Source organism: Leptinotarsa decemlineata, unplaced genomic scaffold, assembly GCF_025532065.1.
Source record: "Leptinotarsa decemlineata unplaced genomic scaffold, Ldec_3_MD MMD2_tig00000010_RagTag_RagTag, whole genome shotgun sequence".
NCBI classification, from domain to species: domain Eukaryota; kingdom Metazoa; phylum Arthropoda; class Insecta; order Coleoptera; family Chrysomelidae; genus Leptinotarsa; species Leptinotarsa decemlineata.
Window position 1 is genome coordinate 7,428,844 of NW_027412538.1, and position 26,020 is coordinate 7,454,863.

General features: G+C 33.3%; 1 protein-coding gene across 1 annotated transcript in view; it reads right to left on the reverse strand.

Moving 5' to 3' along the window:
* Nucleotides 1–26,020, reverse strand: part of Hph (HIF prolyl hydroxylase) — a 33,685-nt gene that overhangs the window by 5,343 nt on the left and 2,322 nt on the right. Inside the window, exons 2-3 of the mRNA XM_074171310.1 lie at nucleotides 4,899–5,069; nucleotides 1,091–1,253 (exon numbers count right to left, since the gene is read on the reverse strand). Of these exons, the coding sequence (XP_074027411.1) occupies nucleotides 1,091–1,253; nucleotides 4,899–5,069 (334 nt within the window). The remainder of the gene's footprint in view (nucleotides 1–1,090; nucleotides 1,254–4,898; nucleotides 5,070–26,020) is intronic.

Genomic DNA, 26,020 nt, shown 5'->3' on the forward strand with positions numbered 1-26,020 from the left:
GATCCGCTCATTTCGTTTAGGCCTCAAAATAATGTAGCTGTTGAAGTGGTTTTCATTGCTCTCAATATTCCCCATGTCTTTCTGTAGGTGCAAAATACCATCATCAGTGCTACCTCCACCTTTCTTATAACTCCTTCTAGATGTTGGTTCCAGGTCAGCCTGGTTTCTAGTATCACTCCCAGATATTTGACCTTCCCCGACCTTCACCCACAAGTAGGCAAAATGAGACCTCAGTGTAGCTATAATTTGAAGATGCTTGGCTTTATAAAGAGAACCACCCTTGATTTCACCAACATCACTGCTATTAAATATCTTTATTTTTCCCTGGTTAGATCTCGTCTAGATTATTGTTCTACAGTTTGGTCCCCCTCATTACTTTACACAAAAAGTGATACTCGAGGTCGTACAGCACAATTTCCTGCGATATATTGCTTTCAAGATGAGTACATACTATGACTATACTATATTGGAATGTATTTTGAAATTCTATTATATTTAATACTTCTATTCAAAATTATCAACGGACTGAGTATCAGCCCTGAGCTTCTCTCCAAAATATCTTTACATGTCCCCAGTCGTTCAACTAGACAGGACAGGTTTCTTTTCACAGATTCAATTATTCATACAACAGCTTTATTCCCAGAACTATTCGATTGGCTAACTCTTTAAATAACCTTCAAATCTTTAATATATCAGTTTCCCGCTTCAAAAATCATATTCTTCACCTAGCCATCTAATACTCTCTGCTTGTGACGTCGTATTGTGTCTAGTGTTACTTGCCTGTAAGAATTATATTAGTTCATATTGTTATATATTTCAATTTTTTTAAATAATCTACTTGTTATCTTTCTTCAAAATTGTATTATTCTTATAATTTACTTTTAATCCACTGTATTGCATCAAGTACTACATAGCACTGTACTACTTATACGTGAATTGGGCTTGCCCGGTATATACATAAATAAAGTTCTTGAAAACATATTATATATGTTCACTCACATAAGTGCACGCTCTGAAACACATATGCCTACACATACACACTTGTCCACTTATTCTTTTTCCTTTCAAAACTCTCTAAAATGTTCCTTACTTTCTCGTTCAAACTGTCTCCGTGCTTCTTCCCTCTCAGCTGCATCAAAATACCACAGTGTAATGGCATAACGAGTACTGTGGGAGGGTTGCACTTCATGAGGGTTTCTTCTGTCAGACCAAAAGAACAGCAATCTATCAAATATCGGCTCAATATCGGCAACCTGTAAAAAATGTTATGAAGATTAGTAAGTTTTTCAATGAGTTTGAATCTGGTCGAGCCCCACTTACGAAAATTTCAAGAGAACGAGTTATAAGAATATTCAAAGACTAAAATTTGGTAGACATTTAATGATTCACTGCAGTTCCAAAGAAACACTTGATAGATATTCATCTGGATAATGTGGGAGATTGTTAAAAAATACTTTTATAGCTTTTAAGGAATATGTAACAAAATTTCAGTCAAGTTCAAATATTCACAATTGCATTTTTGAAAAAACTGAGTTTGATGAAACTTTTTGGCCCCACTCCTAACCAACGAACTACGAAAATTAATTCACATTCATAAGTGTAGCTTTATACTTCTCCCTCATACATAAAACATGGAAAACGTCTGAAGGGACAATGAAAGTAATCAACTCCAATATAGACTTCAAAGATATGTAGATAATCACGGAAGTTTCTTTCAGAACTAGAAGAAAAATACGTAAGAAACAACTTAGTATGTATGGGATCTGTTAAAAAAATAAGGTGGACTTCAATCTCTCAGATATACACTTGTGCCGGCATTTTTTTCCAATCCTTGAAGCAGTTATGATATGCACTTTTTGGTTTGCCCTTGAGCTCACTTAGTGTTTCGGTTTTCATCTTCTCAATCGCCGCAAAACGCCGTTCTTTCATGGGCCTTTTCAATCTTGGGAACAGGGAAAAGTCGCAGGTGGTCAAATCTGGTGAACACGGTGGCTGAGACATGATTATGGTGTTGTTTTTGGCCAAATTACGAACAAGCATTATCGTGATGCAGAAGCCATTATTTTTCCACCATACCGGACGTTTTCATCCTATTGTTTTTCGCAAGCCGGCGCATAACTTCAAGATAATACTCCTTACTGACCGTACGACCATGTGGCAAGAATTTAACAGTGATTAGAGATAACCCAGCAAAATCTAGACATTTGATGAAACCTGGCATGCTTCTTTGGTCTTGGCTCTTCTGGGCTCTTCCATTGGGACAATTGGACTTTGGTTTCGATGTCACAACCATATTATCATGATTCGTCACCAGTTATGACCCTTTTAAGCAAATCTGAATCGCTGTTGTCGTCATTCTACAATTCCTGGGCGATGCTCATGCGACGGTTTTTTTGGTGAATGTGAACATTCAACTTATTTTTTTAACAGACTTCAAGCATTCATTATAAAATCGAAACAGATCCTTCACAGGATCACTACATAATGTAATATATAAGAGTGTTCATATATATTTTCATTTACAAGGAAATGGGGAATGCTCCTCCTGACTAAAATCAAGTAGTTTTCATAAAAGAGCTCTAAAACAACGAACGCATTTTAAACTTATCATTTCAACCTTTTTCTTTAAAAAATTATTTAAATACTTTAAAAAAGAGGAATGAAATAATGCATTCAACATTTAAAGGGATTCGTTTCTATTTCACCATTTGGCAACATTGGTTATAGCTAATAAAGGACAATAAATCTGTTACCTGTATGAGACAAACAAGATGACATATTTCAGAGGCGTGCTGTTCTGTTTACTTATGTTCCGAGTTCCGAGACATTCTGTGACATATAACATTTTGTGCACCTAACCTATCTTCCTCTAGATAAATAAATAACAAAACAACTGTTGTTTATGTGGCCTGTGGAGGTGGTATTGAACTATAATTTATATTTTGCCTTAATTGCTGATTTATAAAGATAATTTTCCTTTTTTTAAGTAGAATATCTAGGTGAGTATAAATTATTTCAACTTGATATAGGCGCTGTTGCCAATATGTGAATTAGAAACAAATTGCTTTAAAAATTAAAACCCAACATTTGAAACATCAATTTGAATACTTTTCAAAGTGAATTTGAACTTTATTTTGTTCAAACTTGCATTTGCTGTAATAATTTGCCAAATTGAGGTACATTCCCCATTCTCAGGTGTAATTCAAGTCTTCAACTTCTTATCAGTACCTTTTCAGATAACTTGCATAAGATCACGTCTTTCTATTGAATAAAAATACTGATACATATGATAAAAATACCTTTTTCACTACATCAAGTTGAATAGTCAAATTTCTATCAGGTTATCAAAACGAAAAGAAGGATAATACATTCTATAAAAGTTATGAATAATGACGGCACACATTTTAAAATTAGAATATTCATAATTGTCAGCTTCAACAGTTAATTTCAGTAGAGATAGGCCACAAAAATCCAAGATACCGAAGATACTCAGCTAAATATATTCAAAATTCTGAAGTTATAAGCATGTGATGAATTTTTGTGAATGGCAGAGGCTTAGCAGCCCCCTCTTATTATCAGGTACAAGGAAGGTGTTTGAATTTTTCTGAAAGGGTTACAAAAAATGTGTTAATGTGTGCTTGATTCATTCTTGTCCATCTTGGCTAAGAGGATTAAGTTATTATGTATTCAACAAGTTTTATGTTTAACTGATATAAAGCAAGGTCTGATCTCATCAGGTTTTGGTTCAATTCAATATATTTTTCGTCGAGTATCTATACTCGGCAAAAATACCACCATAGTCGAGCTGGATATTTGTTTTCTGATCAATTTAATGTTAATAATAAAAGGTAGTCACTAAAACAGATTTCGCAAATATTATAAAACAAGTCTGCAACAAAAAACCTGTCTGAATATTTTCAACTGATTTCAGAAAACGTGTAAGTCATTTGAATATAAGCATATAAATATATAAACATAAATTCCTATTCTTTGAAAATTAATAATGAAAAAATAGAATTTGTAACTGAAATTAAATACCTGGGATTCATGTTAGACAACTGTTTATCTTCACACTGTTTATGATGCACACTTCAAATACATAACTAAAAAAATATCAAAGAAACTTTACTTTTTTACTCGAATCTCTTTATCACTTGTCAGTTTCTTCCAAGGTCACTATATATAACACAATCATTCAGCCTCATTTCGAATATTGTAGTACATTTACTATATGGGTGTGATCAAAACAAAATTTCGACTTTACAAAAACTACAAAATCGGGGAATGAGAGTCATATTAAAATGTAATTATTATACAAGCATGAAGTTTATGCTTGACACATTACAATGGTTATCAATAAAAGAAAGGTTCTATAGATCAGCAATGATATTTATTTTCAAGACTATTAATAATATGTTACCATCTTATTTTGATGAATTCATTACTTATCGTGATAGTACTCACAACTACGAGACAACACAATTTTGTAGGAAAAAATTGAATGATGCAGAACATCAGTAGTCTTAAATCTTAACATTTATCATCATGTATCAGTATGTTTTAAATTGTTAATATATTCTTATCTAGGTTAGTTAACTTTGAATTTTGTTTCCTTTTCTACTTTATTTCTCAACATTGTTAGGTTACAGTCATATGTATGACTCTAGTTATTAGTTATTATTATTGTTGTTCATGGACATATTATTATTGTTTACTGATTTATTATTATTATTGTATGTATATTAGGATTTCCTAAATAAACGTATTCATTCATTCATTTAAGGGTTCAGCACGCCCAAAAACATAAGAATTACGCAAAATAAAACAGCCCTCAATATTTTTTTGCAGACTTGTTTAATTTTCATTTCAGTTATTAAATGATTCCTACAAATACTTACTTTATCTTCGCACCACCCTTCAGGAAATATCCTCAGCAGACCGCCATTTTTTTTCACATCCCAGTTGAGATTAAGGTAGTAGATGGCTGTAATACACCTGCCGTCTTTGTTTGGATTATCAACATGTTTGACATAATGTGAACCAAGCCCTGGATAGCATGCGATCATTGCCTGAAATATACATAAAATGAAAATTGGAAAATTTTTATTCAGAAAACTAAAAACATAAATTGAATGGAATTGGATTTGTACTCGAAACGGTTTACAAAACTGCAACACATGTTTCTCTGCATAATTATTATTATTATTACTCTTTATCAGCAAATAATGCTCTTCATAGTACAGTTAGTCACTTATTAAATACAAAACAATAAAAAATATACATAAAATTGAAAACAAGTCACATTTTAAAAACAAGAAACTAGAAAACAAGACGAATTATTGATGACGATTACTTGAAGTATATTCACTACATTTTCTTTTGAATGCACAGCTTTTTGTATGACTTGGCAAATTATTAAATGCAATCAGACCAGAACTATACAACGAGTCGCAACCTATATGTTCTCTGTTGATATAAAAATTTCCTATTCTATTTCTAGTGGAGTGTGTATGAATACTACTTGTGTAGATCACTCAGATAATTTGACAACATATTGTGTTTAATTTTAAATATAAATATTAGCATATTCAGTGTTATCCAGCAGGTGGATAACACTGCAGGTGCCACGGTTTGCAACGAAAATCGCAATATTAGTATGTTTTTTTAAGAACATTGTTAGTAATTTAAAAATTATGATACCTAAATCGTTAGAAATACAGACATATTTTTCTACTCTCAATTCATGACTGATTTTTCTGAAAAAATATTGAAAATTTTTGGTGTGCCCCAAGTTAGCTTCCGAGGCTTTCTTTTGCTACTCAAAGAAGCAATAAAAAATTTACTAGATTCTCCCTACCTTAAGTGTGCTAAAAATGAAATGTTTCACTGTCGAACACTACGCGTTTTGCTAAGGACAATGTGCAATTTAAAAAAATGAGGTATATCAACAGGAAATATCGAGTAGAACTGGAAAATATATGAAAAAATACGATGACCATTTGAAAGCTACCTCAGATTATAAATCGAAAACGTGTATAATAAAAAATCACAGAATAAAACCTGATATACACAACAGTGGACTACGTATTCCAGATAAAAAACTGGCAAAAATGTTGAATATGAGTTTCATAACGGCCATTTTCTACCAACAGTATTTCATTCAGACTTCTGAAAAATAATGTGCCCCTACATGGGTCTCCCTTTTTCGATGTGCCCCTTCATGGGTCTTCCGGGTGACAAAAGGTCACTTAATTGGCCTAATATATAGTCTGAAAAACTCCTCGTCCTATGGTAAAACTGATGGTCCTTCAAATAAATCGACGAGGAGAATACTTGCGAGTCCAGGTTTGCGTTTTGAGAATCTGCTTCTAATATTTTTCAATTATGTTTCAAGTTTTCGAATAAAAAAATAATAACGCCTTCCCTTTTTATAACAACATATTTATTTATTTATTCAACGGCAAAGCCAATTTACAAAAACATATTTAACAAAGTGTGAGGAACTACAAAGTATTTTTGAATACTCATGTCTGATGTCTACATTACAATTTACAATTTTATAAAACATTCAGCAAAGTGTGAAATACAAAATATTAATGAATCCCTATGCCAAGTGACTACATCACTAAAAGATGAAACAATTCTGGTACTTACTTATAAGAAAAAAGATGTAACAAATCTGGTACTTACAAAGACAATGGTAAGGTAAAGAAAAGCTTCGAAAACGACTTCATGGCCTTTTCAATTGATTTTTAAAGACCTGAAGAAATACATTAAACAGATCTAAGTTATTATGATATTGATTGCCCAGCTTCAAAATACGAGGAATCGGACTGTTCAAACCATAATTGGTACAGAAAAAATGTACATAGAAAATGTCAGGGTTTCTCGTATCTATTTGTTTGATATGAAAAGTTATTAGTTGAAGTAGTTCTGGGAAGTTTATCTCACTATTTATTAATTTGTAGAGGAAACTCAAGTTCATAGAAATTCAATGATTTTATATTTAGCTTGGTTAAGAGTTGACTGTACTCATATTCATTTCGTTGAATACCAAATTGAAAAGCACAATTCCTTAAGAATTTATTTCGAACATTCTCAATCAAATCGATATTTACATTATAGTATGGATCCCATATAACCGAACAATATTCAAGAATGGATCTTGCAAAAGCACAATATAATTTTTTTTTTGTTTTGGAAAGAAAGAAAGGAAGGAAGTAACTCTATACATGGATGTGTAGATCATGCAAAGAAGTAACTTTCAGACACAAACTGAAAGAAAGTCCTCCTGAAACAGCTACTTTCATATAAACATTGAATTAAAGGAAAGAAAAAATTCTTTCGAAACAAATACTTCTATATAAACACTGAATTATACAGAAGATACTTTTCTCTACTCAGTTTGTATTTAAAACATTCGTTGTGGAATAAAAATCAGATATCACATGAGTTCTACTTTAAATGAATGGTAACAAATTGCACTTACATAGAACACTGCCATCCTCACTGGTATACACCGATGTTTCACCTTAAGACACTTGCCCTAAGGCAAGTGTCGAAGTGTTTCGAAAGAATTTTTTCTTTCGTATAATTCAATGTTTATATGAAAGTAGCTGTTTCAGGAGGACTTTCTTTCAGTTTATGTCTGAAAGTTACTTCTTTGCATGATCTACACATCCATGTATAGAGTTACTTATTTTCAAATTGATTACTTCCTTCCTTTCTTTGGAAGATTCCCTCATCCTTTTTTTTAAACTGAAGGCAACATGTTGGACACTATGTTGTAAGTGTTTCAAAATGTTGACACTTCAAAAAATTCAAAACAAACACTCTGGAGTAGAAATTACAAATTTACAAATGCAACTTTTGTTGAAGGATATCTAGCAGATAAATCCGGACAGTAAATAAATAAAATCATTAAGACAAGTCAATTATCATCAGCTATACCACAAAGTTAAACAAATTATGAATAACATTCGTACAAATGTTGACCACCATTTGTATACGAGTACGTGCCGCCTAATTCATAACTTGTAAATTCAAGTAATTTTCATGTAGGTGTGAAAGAGGGAAACCCAAACTTTATAGTTAACATGTTAGTAATAATTATGAATATATAGAGGAAAACTACACCTGCCATTCTATATACTTTCATTTTAGGTTGTTTGTCATAAAATATTTTCTTAATATGAGAGCTACTCCGATTGTATTTCACAAAATTCGCTCTTTCTGAACCATAACCTTTTAAGTATTTGCTAATTTGATTTTATAAGGATAACTTAATTTTTCAAACTTCTCAATTTTCAATAACTGAAACATACCTACGAGGTTTGTTAAAAAAATAAGGTGAATGTTCAAATTTCGCGTGATACTAGGTACATTCGATTAGCGATGTTTTTTTGTTGGTATGCCTTGGCGATAGAATTTTCATTTCAATGCGAGTCCCGACATCTACAGCAAATGACATGAATTCATTATAGGCCTTTTCATCATAAGACGAGCGCAAGCGTAGCTGTCATATTGAATTGGCGGCATAATTCAAAACATTCGTACTGTTTCAATCAACAATAGCTGGGCAAGAATATTATCTCTACAAACAAATAAATTATTGGAAAAAACCATTGATGGTACTCGTTAATAATTCAGTTGAGGCTCATAATTGTGAACAATTAAAAAGGTCGTTAAAACGTCATGGGCGTCCGCAAAAAGGAAAAAAGTGAGCTGATTGAGAGGTTAGGTATCAGCATTTGTTAACTATCTAAAAGCATATAAAAAAATAGTATTTACAGTTTTATTCTTATTAATAATGTCAATTTATTTTATTTAATTGAAGATATATTTCAGTTAACAAGAGTATTACTTATGGAACTAATAAATAAATCAAGCCATTAATATTTTGAGGCTGTACATATGTAATTATTTATTAGACAAATATGTAAATACTGAATTGAATATGTTTAGTAATTTTTATCAGAGGGAAATATTTAATACAGCATAATATATATGAAATTTACAGTCAAAAATGCAATAAGGAATAATGTATGTAAGTTGAATTTATTGATAGCTTAAATAATCAGGGTTTTGTTCAGTTGAACCACTTTTTCCAATGAAATGTAGTGAGCAAATATAAGTATCCTTGGTAACATCATCAATAGATTTCAAGCCTCGGTCACTCCTGCCACATTTTTTCACCCATAATTCACATTTCGCACATGTTTTAATATGTAATTTGCTTGATGATTTGATAATTTTTTTTGCGATATTTATGACAAGGTTTTGGAAAATTTGTATCGTGTATCACTTTTACATATTCCATAACAACACCGTTTTGTTGTTCCTTTTCGTACAGATAACATAATTATAATGGAATATAAAATTTTTTTCCTGATTATTTTCACCTACTACTTTTTTTAACTTTTTTTATAATTAATAAAGTTCAATTTATATTATAATTTTTAAAACATCAGTCGCGGGCTCTTTAACATGGTTGTTTACAAAAAACAGTACGAAAAAGATGGCTGATACTGACGCATGCACAGAAAAAAAATTGTGATGAAAAGGCCTATTTCTAGTTTCTGCCCGCTCGATACACAGAACACAAAATGGATACAGATCATAAAACATCCATTTCCCGATTGCTTGTTACTGTTTTCTGAATACCTTCGACCTCTGAATAAAGGAAGAAGAAGATAATACATTATTTCATTTCACTTTTCGATTTCAGACTTTCAAAGAAATGAAAGTTTCATTTAAAACATGGAAACCTTTCTGTTTTTGAATTTTTAAATCTAATATTTGAAATAGTCCCAGTGTTCAAAATAAACAACTAGAAATCAACATGCCTTCTAGATTCAGTGATGCTATTCAAATGTCTTTACAAGCGCCACCTAGTGGTCGAAAACTATATCAAACTTCAAAACAAAGAGTACACCACTTCAAATACATTGCAGTAGATTTCAGTAGATTTTCGACGACACCGTAGGTAGATTTCTCAAATAAAATGTGGTCACGCTGCTCGTCTCGAACTTCGGTGATTTTACTCTGAGTCAGAAAAATGTTTACAAGTGGTACAAGTTTTTTCACAGGAGGTCGAGATGTGAATGACGACTCCCGCCCTGGACACCCCAGTACATCAATAAAAATGTTGAGAAAGTGAAGATAATTGTTATGGAAATTTGTCGAATCACTATTAGAGAATTTGCTCAGGATGTCGACATATCAGTGGGCTAATGCCATGCAATTTTTTCGGAAATTTTGGGCATGAAAAGTATGGCACCGAAGTTCGTTCTAAAAAAACCGTCGTATGAGCATCACTCAGAAATTGTTGAAAGATGTCAACGGTGATACAGATTTGCTTAAAACCAAAGTCCAATCGTCCCCGTGGAAGAGTCCAAGAGAGCCAAAACAAAAAAGCACGCCAAGTCCGATCCATTGTTAAGGTTTTTCTTCTATTACCGTGGCGAAGTGCATCAGGACTTCTTGCCACATGGTCGAGAGAAGCAATACGAAGAAAACATCCGGTATTATGGAAAAACAATTCATGGCTTTCGCGTCACGGTAATGCACCTGCTCACTTGTCATTGCTTGTTCGTACTTTTTTACCAAAAACAAGACCGTAATCACGCCTCAGCCACCGTATTCACCAGATTTGGCCCCCTGTTCCGTAGATTGAAGAGACTCATGAAAGAGCAGCGTTTTGCGGCGATTGAGGAGATGAAAACCGAATCGCTTTGAGAGCTCAAGGACGTACCAAAACGTGCATATCAGAACTACTTCGAGAAAACTCGTTACACAAGTATATTATATCTGAGGATTACTCTGAAGGGGACAAAATAGAAATCAATGAATGAATAAATATATTTTTTTGAGAAAAATGCAAATTCGACTAATTTTTTGAACAGGCAGGGTATGTAATGAGTGATTTTTTCACTGTTATCTTTTTGGCAACACTGTTTTTGACAGATCACGCGTGAATCGTGTCTTGTGACATTGTCAAACTTGTTCAGTTTGGTCTATGAATCGACTTACGAATGAACAACGCTTGCAAATTATTGAATTTTATTATCAAAATTCATGCTCGGTGACGAAAGTGCATTCAATTTATGGGCAGTTTCGTTGGCCTACTGAGAGAGCTATTCGAAAGTTTGTGACTATATTTCGAATCCAGTTTACATCATTGGATATCAAACCACAAACACGCATACGTAGAGTGAGAACCAAAGAAAATATCGCGGCTATATCCGCCAGTGTTCGTGATGACCGTGATATGTCGATTCGCCGCCGTTCGCAGCAATTGGGCCTGTTACTCCACTAAGTGGATAATTTTGCAAAGGGATTTGGGTGTAAAACCTTATAAGATACAGCTGGTGCAAAAATTGAAGTCACACGACCTCCCACAACGTCTAACATTTGGTGAATGGGCGCTGGTAAAGTTGGAGAAAGATCCACATTTTTATCGAAAAATTGTGTTCAGCGACAAGGCTCATTTCTGGTTGAACGGATACATTAACAAGCAAAATTACCGCATCTGGAGTGAAGACCAGCCACAAGCATTGCAAGAGCTACCGATGCATCCCGAAAAAGTCACTGTTTGGTGTGGATTATGAGTCGGTAGCATCATCGGGCTGTACTTCTTCAAAAGCGACAATGGCCGGAACGTTACTGTGAATGGCGAGCACTACCGTGTGATGTTTTGTTGCCCAAAATGGAAGAATTGGACATGCCTGACATGTGGTTTCAACAAGACGGTGCCACATGCCACACGGCACGCGAAACAATGGCCCAATTACGAGCCGCCTTCGGAGAACAGTTTATCTCACGTTTGGGGCCCGTTAATTGGCCGCCTAGATCGTGTGATTTAACGCCTTTGGATTATTTCTTGTGGGGTAATGTTAAGGCTCATGTCTACAGGGATAAACCAGCAACGACTGACGCTCTGGGAGCCAATATTGAAGCATTTATACGTGAAATACCGGTCGATATGTTAGAGTGTGCCAAAATTGGACCTTGCGCATGGGCCATCTAAAGCGGAGCCGCGGACAACATTTGTATGAAATCATCTTCAAACATTGAATTATATTGATCATTATATCGATCGATTTTTTGTGTTGTTTTTAAAATCAAATCCTATACCTCTTAAAAAATCAACCGATACATGCAGGCACAAAGAAACACAAAGAGACACACAACACAGACTTTCGTAAAGTAACAAGTAATGTAGGGGGGGGGTGAAAAGGGATGAATTAATTTCATGTCTTCACGTAGATTTTTTTTAAACACAAAATGCGTTTTGAGAAAATAATTTCGATATCTAATAGCCATTCTGAAGAAAAATCAAAGTGAAGAAGGGGTGATACAAATTTTTTCTACATATAATTTTTCATTCGTCATGCAGAATATGCATCATCATCAAAACGGGTGAATCAAACTTTTTTTACATGCTCATTTTCTTATTTTTCATTTTCAACACAGCATATCTAGTGGTTTGAGAAAATAACTCCATTATATATTTGACATCCATTCCGTAAGTATTCATCTTCAGTAAATATACTTTTCCCTTTCATTTCCAACAAGCACCTACGTGACCAAATACAGGCACGTGGAACGTTCCTTCCTTAATTTCCGCTCCCCTTAAGGGTAACCATGAATGAAGAAAGGGAGCGTAGGTGCGACACGTCACGTCGTCCGGAATTTTGAACTAGGTCACTAGGCAGACCTTCGTTTCAAGGGCCAACATCACGTAGGCGTAGACGAAGCAAATTGTGCGAATGTAACTTGTTTGAATGATTAGTTTGTTGTTTCGTAATGAATCTTAAAAAATGATGAGCGTCGCGGAATGGTTTTCTTTTAATTTTCGGTTGCGTTAATTCAGAGTCAGTTTAGAAACTCAATATGACTTTTTTTATTGTTTTCATTTAAATAGAAATGTAGTTTTTCCTACAACTACTTAGTTTAGAAACATTTTATTTCGTTATTGATTTTTATTTTTGTATTATAAATTGTTGTTTGGAAATTAACCGTTTCATAACTCTATTACCGAGCAGTCGTCCAAAATATCCATCTGCTTGGGTTTCTTATATTAATTCTTTTATTTTATTTTTTATTAGCATTTTTATTTTTTTTATCGCATATCATTGAAAGTCTTTCGTCTCTTGAACCGAAAGTTTATTGCCGAAAAACATGGATATTTAGAACGAGGCCACTTGAGATGTTTCGAGTAGGTACTCATTGTTAACACTTTTATGGATTTAGACAAAGAATTCGGGCTCAAGTGGTTGATCCTTTTCGACTAAATTCATGACTCGACCTTTTGTCAGTGAGAAAGTAATTTCGAAATACATTTCTTAGCCGAGGCATTCCGAATTCTAATTCTCCTCGCTACGAGATTAGACTGTTATTTTGTGTTTGGTCATTTGTTGGTGTTTTTAATGGATTATTATTGTAAACGCTGTGTCCGCCTAATTGATAATTGACCTATCACCAGTCCCGATAGAAACCTCAATTATTCAGGTAGTAGATCAATAAAAAAATAAGTAAAAAAAGTATGTTAAACGGTTTTATTGAAAAAAAAAGAAGATAATAATGATGTAGATAGTGTATTAAAAACTAAAAAATTATTCAGAAGGTCCTAGATAGCAGTCATCACACCACTCTCCTCAGCAATCTACAATATCGATCAGAAAAAAAATTAATAAAATCGTTGAGCATTGTACCATCCAAATTCTTTAATCATATTTTTTGAAAAGACCTCGTACGGAGAAAACTAGTAAAATGTTCTGACAATGGGGAATGTTCCTCCTGACGAAAATCAAGTAGTTTTCATAAAAGAGCTCTAAAAAAAAACGCATTTTAAACTTATCATTTCAACCTCTTTCTTTAAGAAATTATTTAAATACTTATGCATTCAACATTTAAAGGGATTCGTTTCTATTTCACCATTTGGCAACTTCGGTTATAGCTAATAAAGGACAATGAATCTGTTACCTGTATGAGACAAACAAAGATGAGGCGTGCTGTTTTGTTTACTTATGTTTCGAGTTCTGAGACATTCTGTGAAATATGACATTTTGTGCACCTAACCTATCAATACAATACAATATCTTTATTCCTTAATATGACCACTTCACAATGATATAGGAGTCGTCAATGGTAAAAAACATGAAATGTATATAAACATTAGTACAAAATACATAAATTCAACACATGAGAGTGCTTGTTTAAAATAAACAATTAAAAGTGTTTATACATGTACATAATAGCTGAAATAGGTAATGCCGGAATGATATTAATTGTTGATTGTCGAATGTGGATATTCCAAATATTTATTAATATTGTAAAAACAACCATCTACAAGATAGTCTCTGATTCTCTGTTTGAATACTAAAATTGATGCTACACTTTTTAGGCCGGAAGGTAGACAATTGAAAAATTTGGAACCTGCTAGAGATGGCGTCTTTTCAAATAATTTTGTACGATGTTGTAGTTTGATTAAATTCCCGTTCCTTGTTGAGTAATTATGACATTGGGAGTTAGTTTCTAATTCGAGTTCGCGTTTTTTCACAAAGAGCAGACAGTTATAAATATAGAGAGAAGGTACTGTCAATATCTTCCTTTGCTTGAAAACACGTCTACATGAATCAGTATGAAGTAGATTGTGAAGCATACAAATTATTCGTTTCTGAGCAACAAAGACCCTGTTAATATTTGTTGCATCTTCCCATAAGACCACACTATAAGATAGAACAGAATTAACAAGAGCATAGTGAACATCTAACAGTTGTTATTCACTCAGTATTTTTTTAAGCTGCATTAAGGCATAGAAACTGCTATTGAGTCTTTTACTCACGTAGTCAACTTGAAATTGCCAATTCAATGAGTGGTCGATGTGAACTCCTAAAAACTTGTGGATTCTGAATGGTATATATTTGTATTATTTCTGCATTGACCATAAGTCTATTTCTTTGACTTATTACATTCAATTTTTCTTGAAATTCCAAAGGACTGTCGGCTTCTGCGGACATAGAAGTATCATCGGCAAAAAGAACTATTGAAGTAGTGCCGATATGTTGTGGTAAAACACTTATGTATAGTAAAAACATTAATGGTCCCAAGACTGAGCCTTGTGGAACTCCCAACTTCCAAGTCATAAGTACTCGAGTTTACATTATCCCATTCTACGTACATCTTTCGAAATTTCATGTAAGACATAATCCAAGATAGAAATGTACCTCGAATTCCAATTGCACTAAGTTTCTTGGCCAGTATATCGGATTTTATAGAATCAAACGCCTAATAGATAGAGAAAAAGTGAATAAAGAATAGAGGAATAGAAGCTCGGAGAGGGAAATATAGGTATCATACAGCTGCACGCATTAAACTTTATCGACGAATTTTTGTTATTTCGGCTTGCGGAAATCGTCAGATTATATATTTTTCGTTATCCTTTATTTCCTTCAAAATAAAAAAAAATTAGCTACGCTCGAGAATGTCGAAATGGCGTTATTTTTTTACAACTTTGCTGCCCTCCCCTTTCTTTACTTCACTTTCAAATTGTCAGATTACTGGAATATACACTTTTTAGCAGGTAATTAACTCACCCTACCTTAATCTGACGCGCTCGAGAATTTCTGATGATCAATTTTTTTTTAATAATCTGATCCTTTATCCCTCACAAGCGCCGAAGAAATATCTGGCGATGACCGGGAAAAATCTACCCTTAACAGTAGGATTTCTGACTGGCAGACTGTCAACTAAGGAAACACCTCCATAATATGGGGCTAGTAGACACACCTCTATGCAGGATGTGTCAACAGGAAGATGAAACTGTCAGGCATGTCCTATGCGAATGTCCGAAGTTACCCTCAATAAGAGAGTGTGTGTTCGGCGAGTCTTGGTCTACACCTGCCGATATAAAGGAGATATCTACCAGTAACCTGTCCACCTTCCTGAAAAGGACATGATGTACGATGGCCTAGGAAGACAACTCCTCGGGAGGATGTACAAGGGGTCACATGTGGGCTAAGTGCTGTGTGCCTATACTCACTCTCCTTACTCTACAGATACAGTGAAAACTCCCGAAATATTCAGTTTCCTCCAGTATTATACCAAAAATCTAACCAGATCCACAATATTGTGTCCTATTTATCTTGATTTTAAAAATAACGACAAGGAACACACCACAACATACATGTATGAGGGAGAATTATATTTATTTCTCCCTCATACATACCACTTATTTACCTCACTTATTTAGCAGTTATACATTATCATGTCATCATGAATCGACCGCTGATAAAAGTGAACCGGGGTTATTATTTTGTAATAAATGTACACTTTAAATATTTCAAAATATTTAAATAACCAACTGAAGGAGGAATGGCAATTATGAATAAATACTTGAGTGAACTCTTGTGAATTTACTTTTGTGAACCACAGAACCAAGAATGACTACAGTCATCAGGAGACGACCAACTCAACTCGTAATCTCCTGATGATGCTAACTTGGTTAGTGAAACGCGCGTTGAGACAGTGATTTTGTTCTGATGTGGAAAAACTGTTTCTTAAGTTTGTTTTTCAAAATTCAGTATGGGCGTCAGTACTGTCAGTGCGTTGCTTGTGAACTGAGATCAATTGAAAGTGTAAATATCTCAACTCATGCATAATAACAACCAAGTAATCGTACGATTCATTCACCGATAGCCGAGGAAAGCCCCCTTATCGACAATTGAACTCAACATGTGTGGTCTTATTCAAGAAAATAGTCAAGTGTAAACATAAACATTCGCGTTGAATAATAAATTACTTTCCCACACGTTCACTCCTCGAAAATATTATATGAGTTCAATTATACAGTGTTTGCAATAGTTTTCTAAAGAATATATTCATTGAATGATTTTCAGTAACTGGGTAAATTTTTTCAGAGTATTTGAGTAGACATGAGCTATGAGAATAGTTATTTTGAATATGAATTTAATTGGGATCAACAAACTGCGTAATGACGGAAAACTAAACATTAGTAGAAGAAAACAGAACGAAAAATTAGTGAGATGTTAAAACACTATATAAACATATACATACATACATAAATACATACATACATACATAAATACATACATACATAAATACATACATACATAAATACATACATACATACAAACATACACAAATATATTATACATACACACATTCATATACAGGGTGTCAATTTGAAAACTTCCCACCTTACTATCTTCCTTCCAGTAAACAATATGAGGAATCGAAAAATCAGGTCAATTTTTTTGTCGATGGGGACACTTTCAAGGACTACTTATTTGTAGCTCTCATGTTTCAACCCCCTAGGGGAGGTAGATGTTACCCTTAGAATTTTAAATCAGGAGGGGGCTCAAGTGGCACATCATTTTGTTTGGCGTTCAGTTCTGCTTCCATTGGAACCCGACTTATTATTTTCTGATGAGCATTTACCGAAAAATAGCGTTCTAAACTAACAGAAGTAATGATGCATGATAAAAATATTAATTGGCACCGTTCCAACCCTTTATCAGGAGTAACATTAGCCATTAGCTCCAATTAATTTGTATCAAAAAGTAGTCTAATGGTAAAACGTAGATGGTAGTAAAGTTGTGTTTAGTAAATGCTGAATTTTCAATTCTCATCGCAGAAAGTGTACAGTTAGCCGTCCTTTTTTGCTACTTCTGATGCAGAAAGTTTCTGTTTTCAGGCAAAAAATTGGTTCACAAATTTGTGTTATTCCATAACCTATAAAAAGACAAACTTTCCCTGCCGATATTAACGAAACAAAGTAAGTTTCGTTTTACGATATTTTTTCAAATCCAGCATCCAGTGATGTCAATAGTAATATATTATATTCTAACAACTTTTATGTAGAATGTGTTTTTTTTTGTTTAACCATACTTCAAATTTTTGCCGTCGACGCCGCGTCTTCCTCAATTTTGCCGCCCCGGGCAATTGCCCGGTTTGCCACCCCCCTCCCTAGATTGTGCACTGCAGTTGTATCTGTTAGACTGTTTAGTGATTACTATAAAAAAAGAGTCTCCAATTTTTTACAATTTTTTTTATATTTTTCTTTTTTTACACAAAAAGTGAAACGATTGTTTTTGTTTTTTTGATAGTATTTAAAGAAAATATATCGTAAAAATTGATTTGTTTAAAACAAATTGTTTATTAAATAAATAAAGAAAATATAGATTCAAACATTTTTTTTCAGAATATCAAAGAGAAATACAAATTATGATTTAAAAAAAATCGTTCCTTATAATTCATATTTCTTAGCAAAAAATTGATGTTTATTTAGGCAATACATCTTTTTATAGAAACGATTTTGTTTTAAAAAATCATAATATTCATCACTAATGAAAATCCCTCAAAAAAAATTTCAAATATCTTATAAACAATACCGTTGTTCATAACAATTTTTTAAACAAATAGAGCTAAAAATTATGAAAAATAATTTTTATGTAACTTTAAATAATAAGAATACGAATAAACTTGAATATTGGAAAAATAATTTTTTTTATTGGTTTAATTGAATTTTTCACTTTTTAATGTCTTTGATAGAAATTTTTTAATTTTTCCAACGGGAATCTTTTTTGAAGGCTTTCAAGAAAAGCTCCTAGACGTGAACGAAATTTGAGGTTTTTAGTTTGAAAATTATCAGGGTTTTTATGTAAATTCAAATCTTGTAAATATTAGTCAAGTATATCTAATCAAATAATCACGGGAATGTTTTTTCCATGGACTTTCGTTTATTCAAAGAAGGTATGTATCTAGAAGGTATGTAAATTTTTTTTCTTAATAATGATATTTAATGGGTTAAAATAATTTTTATTTTTCAAAGGTCCGTATCGGCCAGCGCGTGCGGAACTCGCATCGTCCGCTTTTAGCGCTATTTCCGCCTCTAAATTAAAATTATAAATATTGGCGATAGAGTTTCGGGAGGTGGGACTTTTTTTTAGGAAATTTCCTCCTCTGAGGATCTTTTTTCAAATTTCGGATACCTTTAATATTTTCCGAGATATGTGCAAAAAAACCAAACCCCCTTTTTTTTTACTAAATTGTTTATAACTGTTGCAATTTTTTCGAGACCCTCTTGAAATTTTTCAAAAAGTTGCTAGATATCATTCCGAATCAAATGAGCTCTAGATCATTATTTTCGGTGCCAAATTGTTTATAACTGTTGCAATTTTTTCGAGACCCTCTTGAAATTTTTCAAAAAGTTGCTAGATATCATTCCGAATCAAATGAGCTCTAGATCATTATTTTCGGTGCCAAGTCCAAAAAAAATAATCTTGTGACCAGACTATTACACGATGCTATGGATGTAAAATACACTGAAAGATCAAGTCTACGACCAACTAAAGAAATGGGGTGTATAAGGGACAAATGATGCTAAAATTAAGCAGCAGACGAATATTCATTTATTACGGCAATAAAAGACTTCAAAGGAAAGGGGAAGCTTAGTCCTCTTCAGGTAAACATCTTTCTTTGCAATACAACTGAAAATGTATGGGTCAGGGCCTATTCTAAATAAAATGAATAGTTTGGAAACACATTTTTGGAATTGGCAACCATTAGCAGTTCCGGGAAAAAAAACGAATTGTTGGGGTAGGTATAATAGAACAAGTATATTTCTCTATGCAGATGACACGTCTATCATTCTTTCTAGTAAAACATCTGACGATATGACACAAATGGTAAATTCTGTTCTAATCGAATTTATTGGGTGGTGTAACGGACTCATTGTCAACCAGAACAAAACGGTATACATGCAATTCGCGAATTCATCGAGAAGTCAACATAATCTCAATCTCAGTTTCCAAAATAAACCTTTAGAACTGACCAACTCGACAAAATTCTTGGAACAATGGTTGACTCACTCCTCACATGGCAAGTGTATCAAAATATTTCGGTCTGGGGACTAGCTACTGGATCAGACAGGATTTTTATAAAACAAAAAGCACTGCTGAGATTGATATTTAATTTAGACTTTAGAACTTCATGTAGAAATATATTCCAACAAAATAAAATATTGTACATTTTAAAAACGTTGACATATGTACGTGAAAATAAAGAACTTTTCCAAACAAAAACAGAAATGCATAGCTATAAAATAAGAAAAAAAGATATGATCATAACACGAAAACATCATCACGCAAAATATGAAAAATCTCCAAAATTTGCCGGCATTCGAATGTATAAAACGATATAAAGACTCTTGTCTCCTCATATCTTCAAAAAAAAAATTGAAACGTTTTTACACAGTAGACCAATTTACACTTGAAGTAAGCAATGAGCGATCGTGTTTCTTTTGAAAACTTTATTTCAAAATGTCCTTGTTACCTCTCTTTGTTTATTGTTTCTAAGCAAGCTGGTGATTCACATTTTTTCTTTTTTTTTCTATTCATATTTAAATAATGTATTTTGTACCACATCTTATTTCGACAAAATTATTTTTATTGTGAAACCTAGTTTACTTGCATTCTATCTAGACCTAGAATTTTATTTATATGTTTGTTTATACCTTTGTATGTTTATATGTTTGCATGTTTATAACTTAACTACAATTATGACTTATCCCATCTACACATTATGTAGCAAAAAGGATCAATAAAAATCTATCTATCTATAATAGAAGCAGTACAAGTGCACATCATTTATATTTTAGCTCCCTGTACCTTTTGAATTTCAATCAGTTCCCATTATAATTGAATGCTCAAGGAATAATCAAAACAAAACAACTGAAATATCCGAATCTACGAAAACAATATAAACAAAATACAATCAATTTAGATAACAGTCTGAGGTAGTGCGTGCCTACGTGACTATTAGCATGTCAATACAATTCTCAGTTTTCAGACCCGTTAAAAGCCAGGCACTGAGCTATACAAATAATAGTAAATTTTGCTGCACTGTGTTGCGCTGTTGCCGACAAAGGCAGTTATTCCGAAAATTCAATAAATTATAATGGTTCTCCCAACTATTTTGAAGTTCAACAATATAAATCACGTCATTACGTCAATGGATTTTTAATTGTATTGGTGGTAGTCGTTGAAACCAGTTTTCTTCAGGTAGTCATTGAAACCTTGTCACTTTCGTTTTTGTTTTGGTAATTATGTTCAGTCAGCTTCAATTAACTAAAAATTATGGTACATTGAAAAATGAGAAATGAAACTTTATATTTTTTACCACTTGTATTTGTAACTAACGTTACTGTAGTATTCGTTCCTTTAGGACGAAACTTTAGCTACATATTCAAGTGGTAAAAAAACAGAGTTTCATTTCTCATTTTTCATGATCATCTTCTACAACGTAGTAACGATTAGGTTAGGTTAGGTCCAAAGTGGATAGGTCCATTCGACCCTCCACCGCAACCCGTAAGGGTTTATTGTGGCTCACACCTATTCACACTCGACCAAATAAACCCAGCTTCTTAACGAAGCCGATAAGTTTGTATGGTGAGTGGTCTTTCAGGTCAGATGGCTCTGCCGAACTCTGAAAACCTGATTCGGTCCCCAGCGGGGCAGGCACAAAGTATGTGCTCTGCTGTTTCATCATTTTCAAAACAGAGGCAGTCTGAGTCTCTGCATATGATTATTCAAATGACAGTGACCTACGAGAAGGCCTGTTAGACATCGTAGTTCATCCCTTCTGTGGTCCAAAAACTGTTTGGTACCTATCAAGCTTCGAAGGGTTAATAAATGCTTTGGAGTGAGCCAATCCTGGAAGATTCTGCCAGAACTCCATAAATCTTCTTCTGAATCTTGTGATTCAGGTGTTCAAAGTTTGTTGGCAAAAGCCTAAAACGATGCCAATGACAGGTTCTGGTCCTCCCTTTGCAAGGGAGTTAGCATCGTCATTGCCTTCCAGGCCAGTATGGCCAGGAATCCAGGCCAGAGACAATCTGTTAAGTGTTCCTATAGAGGAGAGTCGTTTTTGGCAATTTGCTTTCAATTTAGATAGTAAACACTGAATCCATCAATTTAATTGAGGTTTACTTAAATGAATTCTTATACTTATAGCAAGCGCCAAACGTGATGGCCAAACGTGATCGCCCAGTTATAGACTCTCCAACTAAATTACTATTGGATTACGATAAGCCCCTTGCCGGCCAGTGTCGTACCTATAATTAGTTTTGATTGGGATAGCAAATGGAACATGACTTCTTAGTAATTTTTTTCATATTTTATTTAGTATTTTAGGTACTAGTACACGCTAGCCATCTCGTTTGGCGCTTGCTGTAGTACAGTTCATTAAAATGTTATATAATGATACACTCTTGATGACTGTTTTTTTAGGCGATGACACTGTTTCAGAAACAACACAAATTAATCAGACAATGCTAAACGCCAACAGCATTGGAGGACAAGTAATGAAACGCCTCTTTACAGAGCACTTCTATGTCTTGCAAGAGAGACAAACTAAACATGCTGAACAGGTGGAAGTGTGAACATATATCCGAGAATTGTACAAAAATAAAAAAATCACGAATCGAATTGTAAAAATGTTTCTACCACAAAGTACAATCTCCGTATGCCACTGTCAATACTGATATAACTTTTAGGCCGGTCTTTCATCAACAAACGGAACATGCTGAACAGCTGAACCTGTGAACATATATTCGAGAAGACTGTACGAACATAAAAAAAGTGCTAATCGAATGTATGTTTCTGAACAAACCTTATACAATCAACAGTGATAAGCGTGTAGGATTATAGGCGGCGACAGATTAGACATGGTCCCGATTCCACTATACATTTATTGCTGCGTTGTCATATGGTGCAAAATATTCTTACAACACATGACTGGAAAAATGCAATAATTTCTAGAGAAATGTGATTTAGATATTGTCATATCTAATAAGATACGACAATGGGGAATGTTCCTCTATTTTACAGCAAATGCAAGTTGAATAAAATAAAGTTGAGTTTAATTCATGAGTTTTTCAAATTCACTTCGAAAAGTATTCAAATTGATGTTTCAAATGTTGGGTTTTAATTTTAAAAGGGATTTGTTTCTAATTCATATATTGGCAACGGCGCCTATATCAAGTTGAAATAATTTATAGGTACCTAGATATTCTACTTTAAAAAAGGAAAATTATCTTTATAAATCAACAATTAAGATAAAATATAAATTATAGTTCAATACCACCTCCACAAGCCACATAAACAACAGTTGTTTTGTTATTTATTTATATAGAGGAAGATAGGTTAGGTGCACAAAATGTCACAGAATGTCTCGGAGCTCGGAACATAAGTAAACAGAACAGCACGCCTCTGAAATATGTCATCTTTGTTTGTCTCATACAGGTAACAGATTCATTGTCCTTTATTAGCTATAACCGATGTTGCCAAATGATGAAATTGAAACGAATCCCTTTGAATGTTGAATGCATTATTTCATTCCTCTTTTTCAAGTATTTAAATATTTTTTTTTAAGAAAAAGGTTGAAATGATAAGTTTAAAATGCGTTTAAAATGCTCTTTTATGAAAACTACTTGACTTTCGTCAGGAGGAACATTCCCATTGTTCAACAAATATTTTTTACAGTAGTTTCAACATTTGAGTTCTATCAAGAATTTTCTAGGGAAGCTTTGCCAACTTGATATCAAGTCAGCATTCATGGAAAAACTTGTGAGCAGGACAATTAATTTTTCTTTTGCAACAAATCTCTCACAATTACTCAAGAATAGATATATAGGTAGATAATCTTTATTGGTTTTTTGGTACAAGGACTCTTACGGGGTGTAGACCTTGTCCGATTATGTAAGTCTATAAATACAAAACAAAAATATTACATACTGAGCGACATTAAAAATGGGAATAAAAAAATTTCATTACTCTCAAAAAATATTGAATTCCAAAATTTCAGATTTGTAGAACATTTAATTTTCAAAACATTAAAGGTAAAAAATGTGATAAAACTGAACTTTCTGAAAATTTTTTATATCACACACTAGTTCACCTAGAAAGTTCAAACTGGTGTCATTTTCCTCAGCGTTTAAAGGTCTTTTATTTGATGTGCAAAATGACAGTATTGTACTGATTTTCTTTTTACAATAAACACTTCTTTTTGACATTTCAAAAAGGTTCCTTTTGATTTCATTTTGTAAGAAAACTATGCCGTTTTTATACTACTCTGTTAGCCAAGTTTCATTATAGGACAACAATTTGGTCCTATTCGAAAAAAATATGTAGTCCTATTTGTTGATTTTATGGCAATGAAGAATATGATTATTATAAAAAAAGAAAATATATTGTTGCTATATACTTCTGTGTTCACACAAGTCAGAAAGAACTCAGTAGTGAACCTAGACTCAGTTACAAATTTGAAATAAATATAATTTAAACACAATTTCAAAGATCAAAATTTATAAATACATTTTGACTCAAACCATTTGCTACTGTATAGGTAAGTACAGACCGGCAAACAAAATGTTGTCAACATGTTGATGGATGTTGGCAACTTGTGTCCGGATACATGTCTTCGACAGTGTTGCGTGTCCAAACCGAAACCACTTGCCTGTCCAAATCTAACTCAATTTTGAAGTGAAAATGGAACTGAACACTGCTGCTGCTAGCGCTAGTGCTGCTTTCATCATTATATACCCAAAACGAAAAAGAAGATGGCCGCAGAAACAGTTTTCAACAAATGGGACAAGCTACGCCAACAACTTAATGTCAGATTTACTTTTGAATGATGGTAGGTCGTTCTGCAATTCGCTGTCCCACAATGCCGGAGCAGTTTTAAACATTTCAATTAACTTTATCAGCAGCTCTTTGGTCCATATTATGTTTGCTGCTGAATAGAATAAGAATGAAGTACATTCTAAAGTTTTTCAAGTAATAAAAATATTCACAAATAACGTACCTGGCAGATGTAGACTGTGATGAAAAGGCTCACTAACGACACCCCTTGTTGCCAACAACACATAGACTGACCGATGTTTTCCATATGAAATGGAAAATATGGATACAAGCGAATTTTTTCATGTCATTCCGCTCTATGTTGACAAGTATCCATCAACATCAACTAGTTGCTTGTTTGATGGGATACACGATGACAACACCATATTCAACATGTTGCCAACATTTTGTTGGTTGGTCTGTACTTACCTTGACACTGTCAGAATTCTTATTGAAGAATTCTTGTCATTGGATAAGAATGGTTCAAAAATTTGTTTTTTTGGCAAGCAGTTCTTTTATTATTTGTAGACGTCTTTTAGAAAGGATATACTTTAGAGATTCTTGAATTTCGTTGAAGAAAATTGGATCACAGCTGATTTCATAATTTCTGGTTTTATTAACCTGTGATATTGTGAAACTAGGTTATTTTTAAGTCGAATATTATAAGAATGAATGGTGGATACAGTATCATACATATTAGTTTTTAGAAATGTAAGATACTCGTGGATGGTACAGTTGAGATACACAGTTTATTAAACTTCGCTTCAATATATTCTCCTTCAAGTCATTGAAGGAGAATATATATTGACCATATATAAAATTTCTGACCCGTTAAGCTAGCAGAACCACTTAGAATTTTCATATTTATTTTTTCGTCATTATTTCAGGTTAATTTTGTTCTCAATTCCAGAATGTTTTCCTCTACATTTAACGAAGATTCAGCTTAAAGGTGAAGCTAGAGAACCAAATCAAAATTCTTCACTTCGAATTTGCAATAATTTTAGGCTGATTTTGGGCTCCTTCATTATTGTATTGAACATGTTTTGACCCTTAAATAAATATTTGTGTGATCAACTGATACACATGTGATTAATATTCTTTAATCCTGGGTGAGAAAGAATTGTAATTCTCAATGTTACTGCCTCACCTATAGTTGAAGAATTTTTTTTTTAATATTTCTGGCTTTCATCGTGTGTGTCTGACGTTATTACTTATTCATTTAATTATTCATTCAGATCCAATTTCATTCAGTACAAAATAAATGAAAGGTGTTATAAAACAATACAAATAAGAAAACACGCATAGAAAACAATATA